This window comes from Thamnophis sirtalis, unplaced genomic scaffold (assembly GCF_051295495.1).
Source record: "Thamnophis sirtalis isolate CommonGarterSnake01/CBP01778 unplaced genomic scaffold, rThaSir2_p1.2 scaffold_5, whole genome shotgun sequence".
Lineage (NCBI taxonomy): Eukaryota > Metazoa > Chordata > Lepidosauria > Squamata > Natricidae > Thamnophis > Thamnophis sirtalis.
Genome location: NW_028261385.1, coordinates 89295680 through 89318874, shown reverse-complemented (window position 1 = coordinate 89318874; position 23195 = coordinate 89295680). Strand labels below are relative to the sequence as shown.

Here is a 23195-nt window from a genome sequence, read left to right as displayed (position 1 = left end):
CATTTGTTCATTTGTTTTTAATAATTTTAAAAATACTGGTCATTTAATGACCATCAGTTTTACCACAGGAAGAGGTGCTTATGGGCTTTAAAGCATCCCCAGCCGTCATAAATGTTTGTTGGTGAGTCAGCTTTATAACGTATGCTGTTCTGCAGTCGTGATTGTGATTTTTTTTGCTAGTTTTCTGCCATTTTTGCCAGTTTTAGCAAAAAGCATTCATTCAAATGAGTGGGTTCATTTAATTATCACTGCATCTGCTTATTAACCACCATGAACAAAGATCAGAAAACTATTCAGACATGTTGGAAGAAAGGGTGAACTGAAGACTGCTCGATGAATAGCTAGTTGACAACTGAAATGCCAAAGGTTGAGTGCCAAAGAATTGAGACCTTTGAACTATGGTGCTGGAGAAGACTCCTGTGAGTCCCTTGGAGTACAAGGTGATCAAACCAGTCAGTCCTAGAGGAGATCAGCCCTGACTGCTCTTTAGAAAGCCAGATCCTGAAGATGAAACTCAAATACTTTGGCCACCAAATGAGAAGGCAGGACTCACTTGAGAAGAGCCTAATGCTGGGAAAGATTGAGGACAAAAGAAAAAGGGGATGATAGAGAATCAGGTGGCTGGATGGAGTCACTGAAGCAGTAGGCGTGAGCTTAAATGGACTCCAGAAGATAGTAGAGGACAGAAAGGTCTGGAGTTGCATTGTCCATGGGGTTGCAATGGGTCGGACACAACTTCGCAACTAACAACAAACCAAAATATGGATAAAGAGCCAGCGAGTCCATTGGCTCTTCATAATACCTCTCCAGAAGAAAGAAGTTGAGATCACCCACAAGTCCTCCAGACAGTTTCTTCTTCTGTAAAACAGACTGTAAGACAATGGTTTCCAAGGGTTCAGAACTCTAGGAGACAAGGGAATAGCTATCTTGCTGAATCTACAGTCTGCACCTTTGAATCAACACTAGGGTTCACCTACTTCCTTTTCTAATCATTTTCAGTGAGTTCTTGTTAACTGCTTTTCAGCTGTTAGGAATCTTTGAATCAACAGATTTAACCATGCTGGATTGTTAAATTTCTTTCAATCCTTCTTTCAATCCTTAGCAAAATAAGCTTTAAATACAAGTTTAAGAAATAAACCGAAAAGGGGTACCATATTTTTCGGAGTATAAGATGCACCAGAGTATAAGATGCACCAAGGTTTTGAAGAGGCAAATTTAAAAAAGTAAGTAGGTAGATAGAGGGATAGAGAGGGATAGAGAGAGAAATACAGTAGGTAGATAGGGGGAGAGAGAGAGTGGGTAGGTAGGAAGGTAGATAGTGGGAGAGAGACAGAGAGAGAGAGAGTAATACAGTAGGTAGGTAGGGGGAGAGAGGGAGAGAGAGAGAAATACAGTAGCTAGGTAAAGGGATAGAAAGAGATAAATACAGTAGGTAGGGAGAGAGAGACGGTAGGTAGGTAGGTAGGTAGAGGGATATATATATATTATATATATGTGTGTGTGTGTGTGTGTGTGTGTGTTATTTGTGCTGATAAATAAATAAAGGGAGACTAGTATAGATCTATTTCAAGCTATTTAGCTCTCATCAGCTAGCCATACCCTTACTGGGATTCGATTGCTAGCTGATGAGAGCTAAATAGCTTGAAATAGATCTATACTAGTCTCCCTTTATTTATTTATCAGCACAAATAAAAAACACAAATATAACAAAGGCAACAGTAAAAATATTGGGTTTCTGTCATGATGGACTCTTGTGATGAGCCGATTGACAGATGATGGAAGCAGTTAGCTTCCTCCCATAATTGGGGCTTACCAGGGGTTGTGACACTATATATATATATATGTGTGTGTGTGTGTGTGTGTGTGTGTGTGTGTGTGTGTGTGTGTATATATGTAGGGAGAGAGAGAGAGTAGGTAGGTAGGTAGATGTTTCCAGGTGTATTTATACATGTGCTGGAGAAGGAAATCACTGACAACCTGCAACACCCAAGACTTGTTTCTGCTGGCACAGCACTTGATCAATATAATTCTCATCAATCACTTTAATAAAGAGCTTTCCGAAAGGAAAAAAAAACATTTTTTGCACTGTGCAAACCTCCCCAAAACGGCCCGTTTTTCGTGAAAATGGGCCTGTTTTTTTTTTCAAATAAACGGCATGAATAGTCTTGGGGGGGCTTGCAGAGTGCTCCTGGAGGAGTGGGGGGCCAAAAAAGAACAGAAAATGGGCCTGTTTTCTGTCAAAAAAATTGCATGCATAGCCTTATGGAGGCTTATAGAGTGCTGCTGGGGGCTGGGGGGGGGAACGGCCCATTTTTTGCAAATTTCTGCCCTTCCCAGCCCCCAAAAGCTCTCTGAAAGCCTTCATAAGGCTATGCATGGCCATTATGGTGAAGGGGTGGGGCTTTGGGAGGCAAAAAAATGCTGTATTCGATGTATAAGACACACCCAGATTTTCACCCTCTTTTTTTGAGGAAAAAAGGAGCGTTTTATACTCTGAAAAATACGGTAGTTAAAACTTTGATTTTAGAAAATTACAAACAGTTTAAGGGTCCATATAAATTTGAAAGAAGATTTTGGAATTAATTATTAAAAAATCCTTCCCATAGGAAAATAGTTTTGTTTTTAATTCTTCAAAAAAAATAATGAGATAAGGCTTGAAAAACTCACAGACAAGAGGGAACTAGAATGAACTAAAGATTACAATTAAAGAATAATAATACTCAAACTCACAAATGCAGAATGAAGTAAAGTATTTTAACATCGGTCATATTAAAGGATATTTTTGAACAATGGAGCCAGAAATCAATTTTAAGTGTTTTTGCCTCTATAGAAAGATTATGTTTAAAAGATGCTAGAGGAAAAAGAGGAAAAAGTGTTACTTGACATGATTGGGACTGATGTGAAAGTGGATTTAAAAATAACAGGCTATAAAAATGATATGGAAAAATATATTACATTGAACATACAAAAGAAATCAGCTGATATTTTAATAATTAAAAGGCATGTACAAATAACAACCGAGAAAATCACTTGAATAATTTTCCTATATTGGAATTACAAAAGAAGTTTGTTAAAGCTTTGAAGAATTTTGTAAAAATTGACAGAGAAAAAAAATTAAAAGATATTACATTATTTAAAGAGACTAAAGATCAAGATTCCTATTTGTGACGATTGCAGTGCCCAGGGTCATGTGATCACCTTTTGCATCCTTCTGACAAGCAAAGTCAATGGGAAAGCCAGATTCACTTAACTATGTTACTAATTTAACAACTATAGTGATTCCTTTAACAATTGTGGCAAGAAAGGTTGTAAAATGTGGCAAAATTTGCTTGCCAACGGAAATTTTAGGTTCAATTGTGGTTGTAAATCAAGAACTGCTAACTTTTTAGGTTTGATAAGCATCTGGTTGACTGTCATGGAAGAGTTTAATTAACAATAATAATAATAAAACCAGAATACTGAATGAGCGGCGTGGTGGCTTAGTTATGAAGACGCTCGCCTTCTACTTGGAAGGTTGAGAGTTCAATGCTAGATAGTGGCAGATGTTTTTCTCTTAGGGCACAAAGAAAAAATATCTCTGTGAACTCCATCTAGACATCAGGAAGGGCATCCGGCCAGTAAATACTCAGCTCTATCCAATTGCCCTGACTCTACCCCTTAATTAAGGGACTACAGGGTCATAAAAAGAAAAAGAAATAACAGAATATTGCACAAGATAAGGCTTGATTGCTCTTCTTACATTCTTACCATTTTAATTTACAATGCAATTTTCATGTATTGGTTAGCAGTACATGATAAAAATAAGAAATTAGGTTGATAAATGACTTTTTCTTTTTCGTAAGTCATTTTGCTAAGTAATGTATTTGGTTGTTGTTTTCTTGTGTTGTAGAAGTGCAAGACTTCGTTGATGTTACATGGAAAGATCCTTGTGTATCATGGAAGAGACATTATGGAAGCGCTGGAGTAAATGAAACTTATCAAGTTCGTGAGACATTTGATATCTTCTGTCTTTGAAAGATAAAATTATCTTTATTACTTAGTACAGGCAATCGGTCTTCTGTAGGTATGAGTGTATAAACATTTATTAAAATGCTAGCAATAAAGGCAAGTAATTTTCAAAATAAAATTATTTAGATGGTTATGATTTTCTCTAGCTCGGTAATAGATAGCATTGTTCTGGATTCATTGTAAACTTTGTGGAGACAATTGTATTTGTACTTCTAAACCGGGAGGCTTTGGTAAAACAAAACCATTTTTAATGCAGATTTACTATCTTGCTCTAGTTTCTTGCTGTCTTCAGAGTTATGAAATATATATCTACACTATAAAACCCTTTAATTTTGTTTTTGAGAATTTAATTGTTATGCCCTCCTTAAAAAGTTTTTTTTAAAGTTCCGACAATCAGCTGTGCCCCACAATTTATATTCACTAGAAAGCAGGAAATCCTGCTTTCTAGCGAATCTAAATCATGTGGCACAGCTGTTCCACCCCCACTGTTCTACTTACTGTAGCTTTGCAGACTTAGAAAAGGCTTCTTCGCGCCTGTGGGGGTGCAAAGTGCGCATGCATGCGCAACACAAACTGGTGGCAGACTTCAGAGCATTTCACCCCTAGTTCAGTATCATGAAGGTAGCTCTGGGAGTGATGCAGGAATATGAGCTTTTGACACAATTACCCTTGCCTGTAGGATCAAAAAAGGAAGGCATGAAGCTAATCTATAGTGGACTTTTGGGCTGATGATGTGAAAATAGTGACTATGCTTGACAAGACCGAGAGAATTTGAGAAAGGGGAGATGGATAGGGTTAAGCAGATTACAGAAAGAGATGATGAGCATTCATCCATGTATATACCAAAAGTTGAGCCTAAGTCAGTGCCATGCAATTTAATCAATTGCCATGACTTTTCTCTTCAAATAACTTTGGGAACCTGTATTGTGATGCTGCTCTTGCAGAACTATAATCTCTAGAATTCTCTGGAGAGTTGGAATTGGAATTTTAAAAATATTAAATTATAGAGATGGACCGTGGACTCTTGCTTTTTATATTTTTTTCTCTTTTTGCTTACAGGTTACTATGTTGATGCTAGGAAATGAATCAGAGGACACGACAGATATGTTGATCAAACCACCCGCCACTGAAATGACTGTAAATGTGTGTTTGCAATTACGGCAACACACAAATTACACTGTGGACATTATTGCAGACTCTCTTAATTTGCGTTTACGGCTCAGAATAGCACATCCAGTAATTCATCCAGTGGTTGGTAGGTTCTGTACTTCTAGAAAATATTAACCATTAATAATAGAAATTTTGCCTTAAATTATTATTGTGGAACATAAACTACTCTTCCAGATCTTATGATAATGAGAAAGAAAAGGAAGTTATTTTTTCCCCAGTATATTGCACTGATGTTGATACTTCTCTCATGGAAAAAAATTGCATTGTATTGTATGGAAATGTGATTCTGAAATATAAATACACTGACACAAAGTGATTTAGAAGCAAACAGGTATAAAAGCAATCTGGGAGGGAGCAGAACCCATGCGCTTAAATTTGTATGTGTAAAGCTAATCCCATATTTGATTTTTTTACATACCGTATTTGTGCAATTTGGGGCAGTTGTCATGCAATTCTATCACTTCTGGTGGATACCAAATGAGATTTAACAAGCAACATTGTTTCTCTTTAAAGAAAAGGAACACTTTTTACTAAAAAATTAAAAGATAAATGTAATGTTTGCCTTTAATCATGCTTTACTCCTGTGATTTGCCATTGGTTACTTTGATATTTTGTTAACTTTCCAATGCATTGGTGCATTTTGGTAACCTCCTATCCAGATATTAACAATGTCCAGTGGTTTTCAAGATCAACCAAGATTAATTAGTGAGGTGCTACTTAAATTAGCTGAAATATATGGTATAATTTACAGTGCAAAATTGGATAGTGAATTGTGGAGTTCTTGATGTTCTCACAAACTAGTTGTTTACTTGCAGACATTTTATTACCCAAGTAGGTAACATCTTCAGTGCTATTGAGAGTGGGGTTTAGATATTTATTCAAAAAGAATAATTGTTCCTTGGTGGAAGTTTGCCTACATGCAAATTTCCCTCATTTGAATGCTTTCTGAAGCAATTGATGCCCATATTAGTTCCAAGAAAAGAGAATATCAGTATTAAACTGGGCAGTCCTTGGTACTATCTGAGCCTGCAAGCTTGTTTGCTTGCAAAAACATGCAAATGGGCGATATGCTATCATATCATATGATGTCATGCTATGCTATGCTATTTCTGAATGGTGAATTGTTAGTGATTGACAGGGAATGCAATCCCTGAATGCATTAAATCAACCCATTAATTTAATGTAAAAACTAAAATTTGTAGTCAACTTTTCAATGAGTGAATGGAACTAGAATTAAATGAAGGATTAAATGGATTTAGAAGAAATCTTGAAAAATTGTGAAATTAAAGCGCTATGCACAACAACAATGAAGTAATGGATCAATGAAATTCAATGGAAATTGAAAAAGAAGAGGTTGGTGTAAGAAATGTTACTTTAAAAACAGGTAGTATTTGTATCAGGAAAAACAATATTCTGTAGGATTCAGAGGCGAGGGAAAGAGCATGCTAAATACTGGATCAAAATATACATTAGCTTAGAAAATAGTCTGCTGAAATAAGAAAAGGATATAGAGTCATAGAAAGGCTGAGAAAACCATAGAACAAAAGAGCAAATAGGACTGGAGGATAAGTGTGCTATATGTAGTATTTAGAGAGAGGAAGTGCAGGTTTTTTTGATCCAGAAGAAATCAGGCAAGACAATCTGTCAATAGGGAATGTCTTGTCAAGAATCTTGGGAATTATATTTCAGTAATATCCTCTCTGCATTGCCGTGTTTTGATCTGAAAAGACCTATGAAAAACAAGGAGAAGAGTAGCTATAACTTACCAGTTGTTTTGGCCCCAGGCCTCTGCTTTTATATATACATTCAATATCTTTATTAATACATAATTCCAATAAAAATAAGATTTGTAAGTATTTAATTCAGTGCCTTCCACTTCCTTTTTCCTTTCTAGAAAAGACAGTATTCAACAATATCTCCATATTTAATGACACCTGTATTAAATGGCAGAGAGTCCCAGGAAGAAGACAGTCTGAGGAAAACTACCTGGTAAGTTAGGCACAGTTATAAGTGAATGGAAAGTAATGGAAGAGCTTTGAGAAATACTTTTTTCACACTTCTGTTGATGGTGAAGTTTTGAGAGTGACGTTGTCTGAAACACACAGGTGGAACCATTATCTCTTCAAATTCATAGGCTTTGTTGATTTTGGTAGCTCTTTAGCTGTCTCTTCAGAAGCCAAAATGGAACTTTGACAAACAACTGCAATGGAGCCTGCCCATTACAGTTGTATGTTGTTACCGTCATAAATTGGATTGTAATGCAACCAACCCAATTTTATGACCTTTTTTGCAATGGTTGTTAAGCGAACACAACAGTCATTAAGCAAAACCATCACTACAGTATGATTTAGCTGAAAACTGCAACTGGCAAAACTCTTATACTGTAAAATAGAGCCACATGACTCCAGGATGCTGCAAACATCCATAAATTCCTATTACCCAAAGTGTAGTCATGTGAGGGGTGGGGGCAACCATTGAAACCAAGTCATAATTTCCTTTTTCCATGTACGTCCAAACTTCCAACAGTTGCTATGTAACTAGTCGTAAGTTGAGAACTACCTGCAAAGGAATAGTATAGATCTATTTAAATTTATTTTCCCTATCAGGTAGAATTGAATCACAAGTATTCTTTTCTTTTTTTTTTTGAAATTTTTTTATTAGTTTTATTACAGAAAAAAACACAAAAAGAAAAAAAATAATCTTTTATTACATCTTGTAGAAAGCGTATCCATTGGTCACAAGTACATTTTGTGCGTTCCTTCCACAATCACATATATTCCATTCAGTTTAAATTGTATATGTTAAAAATTTATATATTTTACTATCACCATACCACCATTTTCATTTAATTAAGATTTCAAAAACACAGCCATCTGCTGGCATTTTTTTTTCCTTCCCCCAGTCTCAATTAGTCTGCCATATCTTTATATCTTTATAACATATTCTAACGAAAAAAAGTCAGTTGATAGGACATCTAACATTTCCTCTTTCTAGCATATTCTTTATTATTATAGTTAACTAGGGGTTATTTACTATCTTTCTCTCCTCTTCTCTCCACAGGCGCAAAAAAGCAACAATCTCTAAACAACAATCTATTAATATGTGTTAACAAAATAACCATTTAAAATCTAAGACAATCTTTTAAAAAAAAGTTGACATTTCTAGTTGATAATCACCAAAGTATACATTAACATTCCCTTTTGTTTTTGTAGTTAGAAGACAGAAAAAAAAACCAATTGTTTACCATTTCTAATCCAAATTGGAATTTCTAGTTGATAATCACCAAAGTATGCATTAACATTCCCTTTTATTATTGTAATTAGAAAAAGACAGAAAAGAAAAGAGAAAACAATTGTTTGCTATTTATGTCATATCACCTCTCATTCTAATCCAAATTATTTATAGCTTCATAACAGGATCTAAACACAAATTTATAAGATTTATAAGTCATTTCACCAAATCTCAGTTACAATTTGTGGCCTGGTTGGTTATCCTAATAAGGTTATCAATTCGTTGATATATCATGATATATTATATGTTAACGAATAAACATTCAATGATAACCTATAAGAGTCTACAAAATACTAAAGTCCCTACTTATTAATCATCAAAAATTAGCTAATTTTTATCATCAATTGGCATTATCAACCAGTGTCTTTCCAGTAGCAAAATGGTCCTTTCTCTCTCACCAGCAGCTGCGTCATTTCTCTTATTGGGATCTTTTCAGAGTTTAAAGCTTCTCTCCGCACCCTGTAGCTTAAAGGATCTCTCATGTAGTTTCATTGCTCTTTAATTATTACTAACGTAGGCTTAGCTTTGGTTATCAAGGTTGTTTCTGGATATATTTGTCTTCTTAATTCCATCCTTTTCCCTCTTTTTTTCCCTCCTGCATCTTAAAGTTGAAAGAAAGGCTCCAAGTTGTCAAAAACACTTTTCCAGCTTCCCTTCTTTTCGCTTTCACTCGTATTTAGTCCATTAATGGATTCATCTAACATCTTATCTTTATTTTCTATGTTTCCATTCTCTTCTTTGATCTCTGGGGCTCCAACCCCCTCCTCTTTAACTGTAGCACCCCATAGACTGTGCCATTTCTTGTCAAATCTCTCAAGTCCTTCCGAAATATTTTGAAGTCCAGCCAGGATGTGTTGAATTATTAGATTTTCTTCCTCTGAGTATTGGTCCATTTTTCAAAATGTGAAGGAATATAAAGAAAAAATAGGAAAAGGAATCTGCCACTCTAGCCTGTCAAAATTTTAGGAAATGTGTCTATATATATTTTAAATCTTAAACACAAGTTCTTTCAAGGTTTTTAAAATAGGAGGGTTTTTATCTCTTGTTTGTCTTTTCCTTCTCTTGCCAGAATGTTTACCAGAAGCACTAAGAAAACAGGTTTCGTGTTTATTAAGTCTTTATCAGGTTTTATAAGTGAATTCCAAACACTTCCATTGCAAGGTCAGTAAAACCAAGTGAAGCAGAACACAGGAAACATTGTATCCAAAACAGAAACAAAGTTCAGACTTTGGCTTCCAAGTGGCAGATTCAATAATTAATCAGTTATTTTTTTATCTTTCCCTTAGATATCTTTAACATAATTTTAACCAGTAGAAGCAAAAATTTGTTGAAGTAAGAAAAGAAGTTTAATTTAGCCAACAGAAAAAATTAGGGTAGTAAAAAGAAAAAAATAGAGAAAAAAAGATCAGTCCATAGATTACAAGTGGGGAGACAGGAAATGTTGCAATTACTTCAATCCACAAAACATCGTTACGAACTAGAGCAGGAAATTTTCTATTAGCAGCCCAATAAGTATCAAATTCGCCGCTTTGTTCTTACTTTGAGGACTAGTTAATTTTTTTTTTAAGTTTCTTAACGCAGATCTTCTAAAAGTAAAAAAAGAAAAAAAAAACTCACCAGATGGAACGCTTTCACTTCGCCTTTTCCTCGGGAGCCGTCTCCGACTAGCCAGCCTGGGGGCTGCCTGTTTGTCTTCGGTTGGAAGCTCTACCCTTGGGTCAAACAGGGACTTTGTGGTGTCCCTGTGACCAGCAAGGCTTTGGCTTCCCTGTCACTGTCTCTTCGGGACGGTTTAGGTACTACTGGACCGTCCAAGGACAAAAGTTTCATCGGCGGACCCAGACTGTCAGGTCCGCGCGATGTGTCATCGCGACGTTGGCTCCTCCCTCAGTTCTAATCTCAAGTATTCTTGTGTCTGTTATGAAAAAGTATTATGTTATGCCTCTTCTCTTGAATAGGCCTGTAAGGTATAAAGCAGGTGCTCTTCAGATGTTGCAGAACTACATATCCAAATAGCAACAGCTAGCTTTAATAAACCTAAGGAACAAGGCAATCTATCTCTTGATTTACAAACATGTGAAGTGGGGGTGGAGTGGACTTCCTGGTCCTGGTGAATGGTTTGCAGATGCAGCTTTTAAATTACCGTACTCATGCATGCATACCATGGACTGTGAAGTCAATCTCTTTTTTTACCTTTTCCTCTCTGCCTGGTGAACTGCTCTTGTCAGAAGTCTGGAAAAATCACTTTCAAGTGTTTTGAAATAAGGCTCAGGGCATGGATTATTTATCATCAAGAGCCAGGGTGGTGCAGTAGTTAGAATGCAGTATTGCAGGCTAACTCTGCCTGCTGCCAGGAGTTTTATCCTGACCGGTTAAAGGTTGACTCAGCCTTCCATTCTTTCGAGGTCAATAAAATGAGGACCCAGATGGTTGGGGGCAATATGTTGACTCTGTAAACCACTTAGAGAAGGCTGTAAAGAACCGTAAAGTGGTATATAAGTCTAAGTGTTATTGCTATCTAGTTTGGCATCCCCCCACCCCTCATTACTGTATACATTTAACCCAGCTTTCCTCAATCCATAACTTCCAGATCATTTGGAATGATCCTTGTTGGCTGGGAATTGTAGTTCCAATTCACCAGGAAGCATCAGGTTAGAGAAAGCTTCTTTCCCATCATACCTTTTTTCTCTCAGATTAGACATTATTTTCAGTACATGTATATTTAGGCTGTCCATTAGTGTCATACACACAGCATAATTCACAGTGTCAGATGTGTTTAATTATGCATTTCTTGTTACAGATTCACCTAGTGGGCCTACGCTGGTATCAGAAGGAATTCAGTCATGAAATGATTCTTAATTTTACCACAGATTCTTGGAATCCAGAATTGTGCCTCAATTTATCTTCAGGCAGCAATTACACTGTAAACATCTCCACTGCTGACCTAAATCATAGTGTCCTCATCAATTTGAGCATCCCATTAGCAGGTAGTGCCTTGATTTACAATTTTTCTTCTTTTTTCTTATTCCAAGGTTGTTCCTTCAGTATGAGAATCTATCACAGCTGAAGATACTTTACATTCTCCAGAGCTCCAGTTTCCATGTTTGATTAAATAATTTTATATACAGTCATTTTCAATATTTCTGCAGAAATCAGACCTAAAACATGACTTGTTCCCCTCATGAGTTATACTTTATAAGAAGCAAGGTAGCAGATCTTTAAAAGTTAATAACAGTGTGGGTTTATTGTTAAACTGTCCTTCCTTCAGTGGATCTTCATTCCTTATTAATGAGTATGTTTTCCACACAGAAACTGCCTGGGCACCCTTGTGAAGAGGACCCATTGTTCTGAATGTTTTTTCCCCCAGGAAATAGGAAATAATTACCCGTTTCCAGCAAAAAAAACCAATGTGGATTGTGGTCACATGATCATGGGATGCTGCAAACAATTGTAAATATGGGCTGGTTATCAAGCACCCCAAATATAATTATGTGACTGTGGGGAGAACAGCCATTGGAACTTTAAAACTAGGCCATAAGTAGCTCTGCGGCGGTCGGTTGTGACTTCAAATGGTTGCTAAGACACCAGTCATAACTTAAGGACTCCCTGCACTGTGTCTAACCATACAGCAGTTTTCCCCAAACTGAAGTTCTCCAGGTCTATTGGACTTCTCCTTCCAGAATTCCTATCCAAAATTATAGAAATTGAATTTGAAAATGTCTGGAAGACCACCACAGCTTAGGCAAACTGCTAGTGATTCAAGAAGAGTTCAGATTGGTCCAGAGGTGGAACAGAGCATTCCAGAGTTTTGTGCAATATTTCATTTTTGAATCAGTGAGTTTTACCCATCCCTATCATATATCAGGTACTGAAAACAAGTAAAAATTAAAATAATATTCCCCCAGGTCACTGGGAAACTCTTCAAGTCCCATCTGGAATCTTACTGAATCCATCAGGTATATTGAATCCTTTCTAGAGTGCACTAAGGATTAATGTTAATCCTGTTAATGTGTAACAGAATTAATGGTGGTCAGTAGTTTATTTGTAGGACAAGGACCAAATAATGATAACATGCATACTGGCAGCATTTTATGCACAAAAAAGGTATATAAAATTTTACTGACTGCTGTGTCCCAATGACAATGTACTGTTAAATATAATTTACATCTGTTTGGGTTTTTTTTAAGCTTTGGAACAATGAGAAAACTTCTGGTCAAAGAGAAATATTCATCATTTTCCCCTTCACATAGAGTTTAAGAGTTGAGTTTTGGGCCCTGTATGAGGAGATGGTCATTTTTGGAAAATAGACAGTAGTTGCCAACAGTGCTGGCAGGTTACGCTTTTTCAGCCAAGGTATTTTTTTTACAAAAAAGTCTTAAGAAAGCTTTTGGTGTAGACTAATCTCATTTTTATAAACCAGGCTGCATTTTCTGTTAACCATTATTTTTGTTCTGTTTTATTGTTGCCAGTTCTGATATGATTTGATTTTGCTGCTTGCATGTTGTTTTGGATTCCTAATAAAAAAGGGTGTGATTTTTTTTTAAAGAATGAATAAATAAATGCTGAATGAATACATTAAAATGTTACAATAATAACTGCCTATTTGTTTTTTAGATCCACCATCACCACAAGTAGAATTCATGTCAACACAACACTTTATACCATTATTGAGCTTTCTGAAAGCTGAAGAAAAAAATGGTCCAATCAGGTCTCTGGCTTTTACGCTACATATTTCAGACACCCAAGAACGCTTACTTCCATGTAATTGTTTTGTTTTTTAACGTTACTTGCTCTGATTATTTTGTTTCCTCTCCTTTCAAATATCACTGTTGTTCAAAGCAATAGTACAAGTAGTCCTTGACTTATACCATTCATTTAGTGATCTTTTGAAATTATAATGGCACTGAAAAAAAGTGACATGACCAGAGGTGGTATTAGCAGGTTCTGATCACTTCTGGAGAACCAGTAGCGGAAATTTTGAGTAGTTTGGAGAACCGGTAAATACCACCTCTGACTGTCCCCACCCCCATCTAGTCTCTGCCTCCCGAGACCCAGCTGATCGGGAGGAAATGGGGATTTTGCAGTAACCTTCCCCTAGTGTGGGGAGAGAATGGAAATTGCACAGTATCCTTCCCCTGCCATGCCCATGCCACGCCCACCAAGCCTGCAATGCCATGCCCACCAAGCCACGCCTACAGAACCAGTAGTAAAAAAAATTGAATCCCATCACTGCTTATGACTGGTTTTCACACTTACAACCATTGCAGCATTCCTATGGTTACGTGATCAAAATTAGACGCCTGGCAACAGGCATATATTTTTGGCAGCTGCACTGTCCCAGGGTCTTGTCATCACCATTTGTAACCCTCCCAGCCAGCTTCTGACAAGCAAATGGGGACAGCTAGATTCACTTAACATTAACATTTCAGTGATCTACCTAACAACGGTGGCAAAAAAGATCATAAAATGGGACAAAACTCACCTAACTTAGCAATGGAAATTTTGGGCTCAATTGTGGCCATAAGTCGAGGGCTACCTGTATATGGGAAATATGGATTTGTTCCTCTTGCATATGGATTGCAGTTTAACATCCCAAAGTGCTTACTAGATCATTTTGGTTAGTTCATTCAGTTGTTGACTCTTGAGCTTTGTTCAGAGGCAGGTAGGAACTTTCACCATTTTACCCTATTCAGAAACATTGGTTCTGGGAGGTTTTTGAAGATAAGGAGTAGTGACAATTATTTAATTTGCATTAAGGAATCTGTTCATTTTGGAAAGGAAAAACATCCTAACAGTGAGAACAATTAACCAGTGGAACAGCTTCCCTTCAGAAATTGTAGGCACTCCATCACTGGAGGCTTTCAAGAAGAGACTGGACAGCCACTTGTCTGGAATGGTATAGGGTCTCCTGCTTAAGCAGGGGGTTGGACTAGAAGACCTCCAAGGTCCCTTTCGGCTCTGTTCTGATTGATTATTGTCTCTTGTGGCCAAGGCCCTGCAAATAAGGTAGGTCATAGGTACAAAAATCATTTAATATTGGCCACCTGAGCAACTGACACTGAAAGCAGCATCAGGCTAGGTCGCAAAGTTCAATAGCAGTAAAAATAGTTCTTCGGGTGACTTGATGTTTTTATCTTCTGATTTCTAGTTCTTACCAAGTGATTGTCATTCCTGGGATTCCACTCTGCAACTTTAATTGCTACTCCTTGACCAACCACTCCTACTTCACCAAAGGTTCAGAATCTGGTAGCTACGTGACAGCTGAGTTCTCAGCCAAGAGCATCCCTGAGAACAGGTTGACCTTTGTTCTCGGAGACCGACTATATTATGGAGGATTTTATAATGCTCCCTTGAAACCAAGAAAAGCGTATTGCATTGTACTTAGGACTGTCAGCAAGTGGAATTGGGTATGAAGACTCTTAAAATTCTTCCCATTTTTTTTTTGCTCCTTTTATATTTGCATTTCCACAGATTGCTAGGCAGCTTACAAAAGAGAAGTTGGCAATGAAATGAATTGAAAACAAAGGCTTTTTAACATGACCATGCCAAAAAGAACATAATAGTATTTAGAAGAATGCAAAACAATCAAAACTATTTACGAAAGAATGTAAAAAGGTGTTTACCTGCCTCTTTTAAGACCAAGAGAGATTTCAGTTAAATTGAAGTGATATTAGCTCAGGCAGCACTGGTAATAAACTCCATTTGCAAGGTCATGATAACTTCAGACAATCACTAAATGAGGCAGTTGGTAAGTGAAGTGAATTTTTTTTAAAAAAAATCAATAATTAGAGCATGACCACCAAATGGATCACCAATCAAACCTTCAATCCCAGGATCCTTAAGAGTCAGAATATATTTACTGTCAGGGATATGTGGGAACAAGGGCAGGATCATGCTTCTCCCCCATTTGATAAGACCTCTCCCCTGCCCCCCAAAGTCAAGTTCAGATGATACTAAATTGACCTGTTAGTCAACTCAATATTGATATATTGGGATGTTATGTTGACCCCTTTCTATTATTTCTCTGTTTTGATTTTTTTTTTAAAAAGTACAGAAGCCCAGGACAGGAAATGTGATGCGACCTGTTTTAAGATTCCAGATGGAGGTAGTCTGTGATCAAGTACAATTGTTTCCAAGGTTATTTTATAGAGAGAGAAAAAGAAACTGAGTATTCAATACATTTAAGATGGTATAGGTAGTCTTCACTTACCAACTGCCTCATTCAGTGACCATTTGAAGTTAGGATGGCATTGCAAAAGTAGGTTTATAACCTGTCGTCATAGTGCTCCTGTGATTGCCATTTGGGCATTTTGTAACTTGTCACAGTTTCTTGCAGTAACATGATCATAGTTTGAGTATTTTGTGATTGGCACATTTTTATGATGGTCTCAGCATCCTGCGGTCAGGTGAAACTAAGGATCAGATCAATTCTAATTTTCATTTTAATGAATATGCATGAAAAATGAATATGTAAAATAGCATTTTAATGCTTTGCATATTATGGCGGAGTGCCATGCAAAAATATAGAAATTATGTGAAATACATACAAATATTTTTTTCAAAGAAGTTTTAAATTTAAGTTATGAGACTGAGTAGAGAAATGTAAGATGTTATATAAGAAAGTGAGGAGCACACACATTCTAAAATTGAAAGATCTCCACATCCTTATGAGGATTAAGAGTTTTTTATGTATTGAGAAAAAAAATACATTACATGTCTTTTTTCCCTCAGATGAGAACGCAGTCCTGTGTAATATGGGCCCATATTAGAGGTAGGTTTTCTACTGATAAAATAGTACTGGGTTGTTGAGGCAGGGAGACAAAATGATAGGGGGGGGGAAGAAACTTGTCCAAGGATACACACAAGAGCAATTCACACAGGAACAGATCTTTACGAAATATTTTTTTCTTCTAAATTGTCAAGTGAAGCATTAATAATAACAGTTTATTACCACCCCCACACTGCTGTAAATCTAGATTTAGGAGATAGACACATTAACATCAATAACACCATTACAAATTTCTAAACAAGTTACATTCATATGATTTGATGCTGGTAAAACTCCTCCAGAAGCTGCAGAATATGGAGCATTTTCAGGAGATAGATTAGACAGAGGGCAAGTTTATGTGTTGCTCGGCCCAATTCAAAAATCTTTTCAAGCAAATTACGAGAGAAAAAGAGAGAAAGGTGTCATCTTTCTACCCTCATCTTTGCTTGCTTCAGCCCCACTGAACATTGACATTCAATGAAACCAGTTCTTTGCATTAAATGCTGAAAGGCTTGCGCAGGAAGCTAGATAGCATTGGCTCAAATGCCTTTTGTGCCATGCGTCAGGTGTTACACACATCCCAGGTTCAGTCTGTGGTTGCTCAGTCACGCAGTCACAATCTGTTGAGGCATACAGAATCTGTAAACCTTCCCATTCACCTTTCTACCTGGGTTTTCCAGATAGATGTAGCTAGAGTAGACAAGACACATAGCCTGGGTCAACAGCTGGGAGATAATTAGGAACACATGCAAATCACTAACCCCACAATTGATAGAAAAGCTACGAGTGGTGCAAAGAGCCATGAGAAGATACATGCTTGGCATTACAAGACAAGACAGAAAGACCTGCACATGGATTAGAGAACAAACGAATATCAAGACAGTAAAAGAATTGAAATGGAAATGGGCTGGTCACATAGCAAGAACTGATGGCTGGTGAACCAAGGCAGTCATAGAATGGATCCCACTTTGATAAAAACCATCCACGAAAGAGACCTAAAAGAAGATGGATCAACGACATCAGCAAGTATTGCAGGGACCCAATTTGCAAAAGAAAGCTCAGGATCGTATGGGTTGGACACACACGGAAGAGGTCTTCATACTTCAGTGGATAGACGCTGGCTAAAATTAAAATCACTTTCAACTAAACACTAAGGCCTAGGTCTATGCAACACATTAAAAGAAAATGCTGTTTGCTAATTTTAAGTCCAGTCAACAGAAATCTATACTGAAAACTAGTTCCCTCATCCTCTAGGGAAGTGATGTCAAACCTTTTTATCGTTGTGTGCTGAAAATGCACCTACGCGTGCGCCCACACCCATAATGCAATGTGTCCGTGACACCCCCCTGCATGCACACACACACCCGCGCATGCACCCCCGTGCCCTGTTTGGGGCCTAGCAGGCCTCCTTGCAGTCTCCTGGGACCAAAAATGGGTCATGGAGGGGAACGCCACCCCCCCCGTGCTCCCCCCAACCCCAACACATGTGCATGTGTCTCCTTATGCCCCCCACACCCTGCACGTGCAGCAGAGACCACGAAAATCAGCCGGCTGGTGGGAGGCGCACACCCATGTGTGCTGCACCTAAGCTGGGGTGATGGTTCGTGTGCCCGCAGAGAAGGCTGCATATGCCATAGGTTTGCAGCTCTAGGGTTTCCCTCTCAATGTATTAAATATAGACCATGATATGTCCCATTTAATTGTAGGAGAAGAGCTATGTTAGCCTGTGGTGTCGCAAAATTAGGAGTCTGATGGCACCTTTTCCAACTAACAAATGTTATTAAAAGGCATAGCTCTCTTTGTCGGATGCAGCCGAGTGGCTCAACTGATGTAAGATTGAAATTGCAATGAGGATGAAATTGTCAGTGGGCAAATGTTTTGTGGATTGCTCGAATATCTTTTCTTTAAGGAGGACAGTTTGCACAAGTTGTAATTTGATGGTGGTTAAAAATCCTGAACTTCCTTTGCTTATCTCTTGATGAACTTTCCTGTCCCCCGGAAACAGTTCAGGTTTTCGACTCACTGTTGTTTTTAATTTGTTTTTGGAGGTAATCGCATCTAATAATCTTTGTACGTAAGAGATAGCCTTCACGTCAGAACAAGGAGCCTCTCAATTTAATTTTGCCACCAACTTTGATATTCTTCCCATTTTAATAACGACTAAAAGGTTACACGCCGTACTGATGATGGTTTTTTGCTTGTACTTTAATTGTACAGCTTGTTCAGTGCAAATTGCAGATCAGAGAGGAGATTTCTGGCAATTCCCACTGCAAAGCATGGGAAAACAATAGTGTCTATGTGTATCTCAAATGGTTACAGACCTTTGCTAAATTCCTTTATTACATGTTACATGGCAAATGTTGTTTTATTTTTTCTTTCTTTCAGATATATCATTTCCAGTACAGCACTTGACTATTGTTATTTTAAGCTCAGTTGCTGCTATCAGTACCATCTTTTTATTATTACTCTGCCTAGCATGGTAGGTAACGTTAAGTGACCTATATGTTATTTAAGCTCAAAGATCAGTTATTCCTTTCACAATGAATGCAAGATAAGCAATAAGCTGGAGATAGAGATAGATAGATAGATAGATAGATAGATAGAGAGAGAGAGAGAGAGAGAGAGAGAGAGAGAGAGAGAGAGAGAGAGAGAGAGAGAGAGAGAACTTTACAGTGCTTTACAGCCTCTCTAAGAGGTTTACGGAGTCAGCATAATTGCCCCCCACCCCAACAATCTGGGTCCTCATTTTACTGACTTTACTGACGAACGGTGGAAGGCTGAGTCAAGCTTGAGCCATTCAGGATCGAACTGCTGCAGTCAGTACAGTTAGGCTGCAATACTGCATGCTAGTCACTGCACCAGTGCAACTATACATAGACATTAGACAGCACTATGAGAATTAGGTGTACATCACATTGATGGCGCAAGGGAAAATCCTATTCCTGTTGTTTTGGAATGCAATGCCATCCCGAGGGGAGGAGTTGAAACAGTTTATGTCCAGGATGTGAGGGGTCCATAGATATTGTCTCAGTTCTCCTTTTGCAATATATAGCATATGTGTGATATACAATATATGCAATATACTAGCAACCTCGTCTGTCTATCTGTCTGTCTATCAGTCTGTCTACCTACCTATCTACCTACCTACCTATCCATCTCTATGTCTATGATCTATCTATCGAATCTATATTAAATGACTACTATGAAGAGCGATATAAAATTAGCTGTAAACATTTAGCTATTAATTTTTCTAGTGTATTATAAAAGTATATATTCATGTAGAACTCTTTTAAAAGGATCTGCCTTTATGTTTTACTTTTCAAAATTATTATTTGTGTGAATCTTGTAAAATATTATCACTGGAAACATTATATTCTGCTGTTTAATAAGGGATTCAGACAGATCACATATTTGTCAGCCAAACAAACATACCAAATGTTGCTGCTGAGAAAACTAAGCTGCTCAAAATATCTGAGTGGCTACATTTGCATTTGACTATTGACTGATTTTGTAACTTTGTCTTATTTTCTGTATTTCTGTGTTTCAACTGGTTTAACTGGGCTTAACGTTTTTCATCCTTTCTCCAATGTTTCTCCGACTCCTCTCTGCAGCAGCACATTCAACTCCAGCTGAACCACCAAGAAAATGTTTGTTTGTTTTTGATAGACTGGATATTTATCAACTGCTATCAATACTGCCCAAGAAAGCAATGCATGGTTCTGCAAATGCTTTTGTCTAATAGATACAACTCCTGATCATTTGGAAGAGAATAAAAACAAGACAGAAATACAGAGCTATCCTTCAGTGCTCAAGAGGTGGAAACCCCTTGTGCAAAATATCATCTCCTGTCTTCTCTCGTTTAAAAATAGGTTTTCATACCTTGTTTTCTTCATGTAATTTTCAACCTTGAAGCTTGTTATGTTTGTTAACACACATACACATTTTACATCCAGAGCGTGTGTGTCTTCTGTTTCAGTTCATGTTAAGACATTGAATTTATTTTTGGATGGGGAGTTACTAAATATTTTTAAATAAGAATCTTTAGTAACTCTTTAAAAATAGAACATTTATGTTAGAGGGCCAAGTTAAAACCAGAAATACGCATTTCTGAAAATGAGTTAAAGCTGAATTTGTTTTCCTTTGAAAGTAAGAGGACTTTTCCCTTTATTTCAATAATATCTATCCTTACTTTTGTAATTTGGATCCACTCATTAGGTGTACATTTCTACTGCGTTGTTTAATGGGACTAGGCTAAAAATATGTGGGGTTTAAAAAAAACCATTCTCATAACTTTCAGAAAATTTTACTACTTTCATAATTTGCAAAAAAGCTAAATTTGGTGAAATTTTCATTTCTCGAGAACTTTACAGTATTTTGTAGCCTCCCACAGTTCCCACATTGCACTTCAAATTATCTTGAATATCTTTCAAAGTTTTTTTTAAAGATGAGAAGCATGGGTAGAAAGCAAGAAGAAATGGTATTAATTTTAAGACTTATGATTATTAGCTTTCAAGGATTACGGAAGGCAGTGAGAGATTAGACTCACGTCTTCAACCCTCTGGATGTCCTGGAGATTTAATCCATCCATTTTAAAGCTTTAAGTGAAAAATGTAAAACTTACATTAATTTTCTCTTTAAATTGAAAATGCTAAAACTCCCCTATCAAAAATTCTATTTTGCTATTCAGTTGACATTCTTGGACATTCTGTTGCCTTGGGCTGTAACTTGCTAATTCCTGATATTCCATGATCTGCAAAGAAAAAAAAAACCATTACATTTTCCGTTCAAAAGTGAAATTGTTTCCAAAAGAAAAGAAAACAAAAAAGCAACCAAAAGAATTTTCCAAGCAAAATACAATACAATACAATAGCGGAGTTGGAAGAGACCTTGGAGATTTTTAGTCCAACCCCCTGCCTAGGCAGGAAACCCTATACTATTTCAGACAAATGGCTATCCAACATCTTCTTAAAGACTTCCAGTGTTGGGGCATTAACAACTTCTGGAGGCAAGGCGTTCCACTCATTAATTGTTTTAACTGTCAGGAAATTTCTCCTCAGTTCTAAGTTGCTTCTCTCCTTGATTAGTTTCCACCCATTGCTTCTTGTTCTACCCTCAGGTGCCTTGGAGAATAGTGTGACTCCCTCTTCTTTGTGGCAACCCCTGAGATATTGGAACACCGCTATCATGTTTCCCCTAGCCCTTCTTTTCATTAAACTAGACATACCCAGTTCCTGCAACCGTTCTTCATATGTTTTAGTCTCCTGTCGCCTAATCATCTTTGTTGCTCTTCTCTGCACTCTTTCTAGAGTCTCCACATCTTTTCTACATCGTGGCGACCAAAACTGAATGCAGTATTCCAAGTGTGGCCTTATCAAGGCATTATAAAGTGGTATTAACACTTCATGTGATCTTGATTCTATTCCTATATTTATGTAGCCTAGAACTGTGTTGGCTGTTTTGGTAGCTGCTGCACACTGCTGGCTCATATTTAAATGGTTGTCCACTAGGACTCCAAGATCCCTCTCACAGTTATTAATATTGAGCAAGATACCATATATACTGTACCTGTGCATTTTGTTTTTCTTGCCTAATGTAGAACCTTACTTTTTTCACCATTGAATTTCATTTTGTTAGAAAGCGCCCAATGTTCAAGTTTGTCAAGATCCTTCTGTATCTTTAGCCTATCTTCTGGAGTGTTGGCTATTCCTGCCAGCTTGGTATCATCTGCAAATTTGATGAGTTCCCCATTTATTCCCTCATCTAAATCATTGATGATTTACTGGGCCTAAAACAGAGCCTTGGAGTACTCCACTGCATACTTCCCTCCATGTAGATGCCATTCCATTGAGGACTACACGTTGAGTGCGGTTGATCAGCCAGTTACGAATCCATCTTGTGGTGATGCTGTCCAACCCACATTCTTCTACTTTATCTAGTAGTAGGTTATGGTCTACCTTATCAAATGCCTTACTGAAGTCCAAGTAAACTATATCGACAGCATTCCTCTGGTCCACTAATTGTTACATTGTCAAAGAATGCAATAAGAGTAGTCTGGCATGATCTGTTTTTGACAAACCACAGTTGGTTTTTGGCTATTACTTTGTTTACTTCTAAGTGTTGCTAATTTGTTGCTTGATTATCTTTTCCAGAATCTTTCCTGGTATTGAGGTCAGGCTGATAGGTCTATAGTTTCCTGGATCTATTTTTTTTTTTTTTTCTAAAGATGGGAACCACATCAGCTCTTTTCCAGTCCTCTGGCAATTCCCCGGTGCTCCAGGATCTCTGAAAGATATAGTTCAGTGGTTCTGAGATATCATCTGCCAGTTCCTTCAGAACCCTAGGGTGTAATCCATCTGGTCCTGGTGATTTGAGCTCCTCTAGGGTAGACAGGTGCTCACTTATCATTCTCTTCCCTATTTTAACTTGTCTTTCTAATCTGATTTTTGTGGTGCTGTTTTTGATAGGTTGGACTGTTTTATCCCTTTGTGTAAACACAGATGCAAAAAATGAGTTAAATAGTTCTGCTTTCTCCCTGTTGCTTGTCACCTTCTTGCCACTTTCTCCCAGCAATGGACCAATTGTTTCCTTAACCCTTTTCTTGTTTTTATCATGTTGGAAGAAACTTTTTTTGTTATTTTTTACTTTTGTGGCAAGCCTTCATTGTGAGCCTTAGCTTTCATTACTTCATCTTTACAAGCTCGGGCTATTTGCTGATATTCTGCCTTAGTTATGGTCCCCCTCTTTCCACTTTTTATACTTAACTTTTTTGTCTTTCAATTGGTCAGAGAGTTCTTTATGCAGCCATGCTGGTTTCTTTTGGGAGCTGTTATTTTTTTTCTTCATTGGTATTGTGCTAGACTGAGCTTTTGTAATCTCATTTTTCAAAATTTCCCAAGCTTCTTGAGTTGTTTTCCCCTTGAGGATTCTCATCCATGGAATTCTTCCCAAGCTCTCTCTA

At 37.4% G+C, this 23195-nt stretch overlaps 1 protein-coding gene across 3 annotated transcripts in view; it reads left to right on the top strand.

Moving 5' to 3' along the window:
* SUSD1 (sushi domain containing 1) overlaps window positions 1–22961 on the top strand; it is a 43712-nt gene extending 20751 nt beyond the window's left edge. Inside the window, exons 7-15 of one of the 3 annotated variants that reach the window (XM_087716168.1) lie at window positions 3890–3981; window positions 5068–5263; window positions 7073–7167; window positions 11270–11456; window positions 13084–13177; window positions 14618–14876; window positions 16201–16240; window positions 18623–18716; window positions 19852–22961. In XM_087716168.1, coding sequence (XP_087572294.1) covers window positions 3890–3981; window positions 5068–5263; window positions 7073–7167; window positions 11270–11456; window positions 13084–13177; window positions 14618–14876; window positions 16201–16240; window positions 18623–18716; window positions 19852–19870 — 1076 coding nt within the window. In that variant the 3' untranslated portion in view covers window positions 19871–22961. Of the gene's footprint in view, window positions 1–3889; window positions 3982–5067; window positions 5264–7072; window positions 7168–11269; window positions 11457–13083; window positions 13231–14617; window positions 14877–16200; window positions 16241–18622; window positions 18717–19848 lie in introns of those variants that run through there. The other 2 variants (XM_087716167.1, XM_087716169.1) reach the window with 2 other exon arrangements.
* The last annotated feature ends 234 nt before the right edge of the window (window positions 22962–23195 follow it).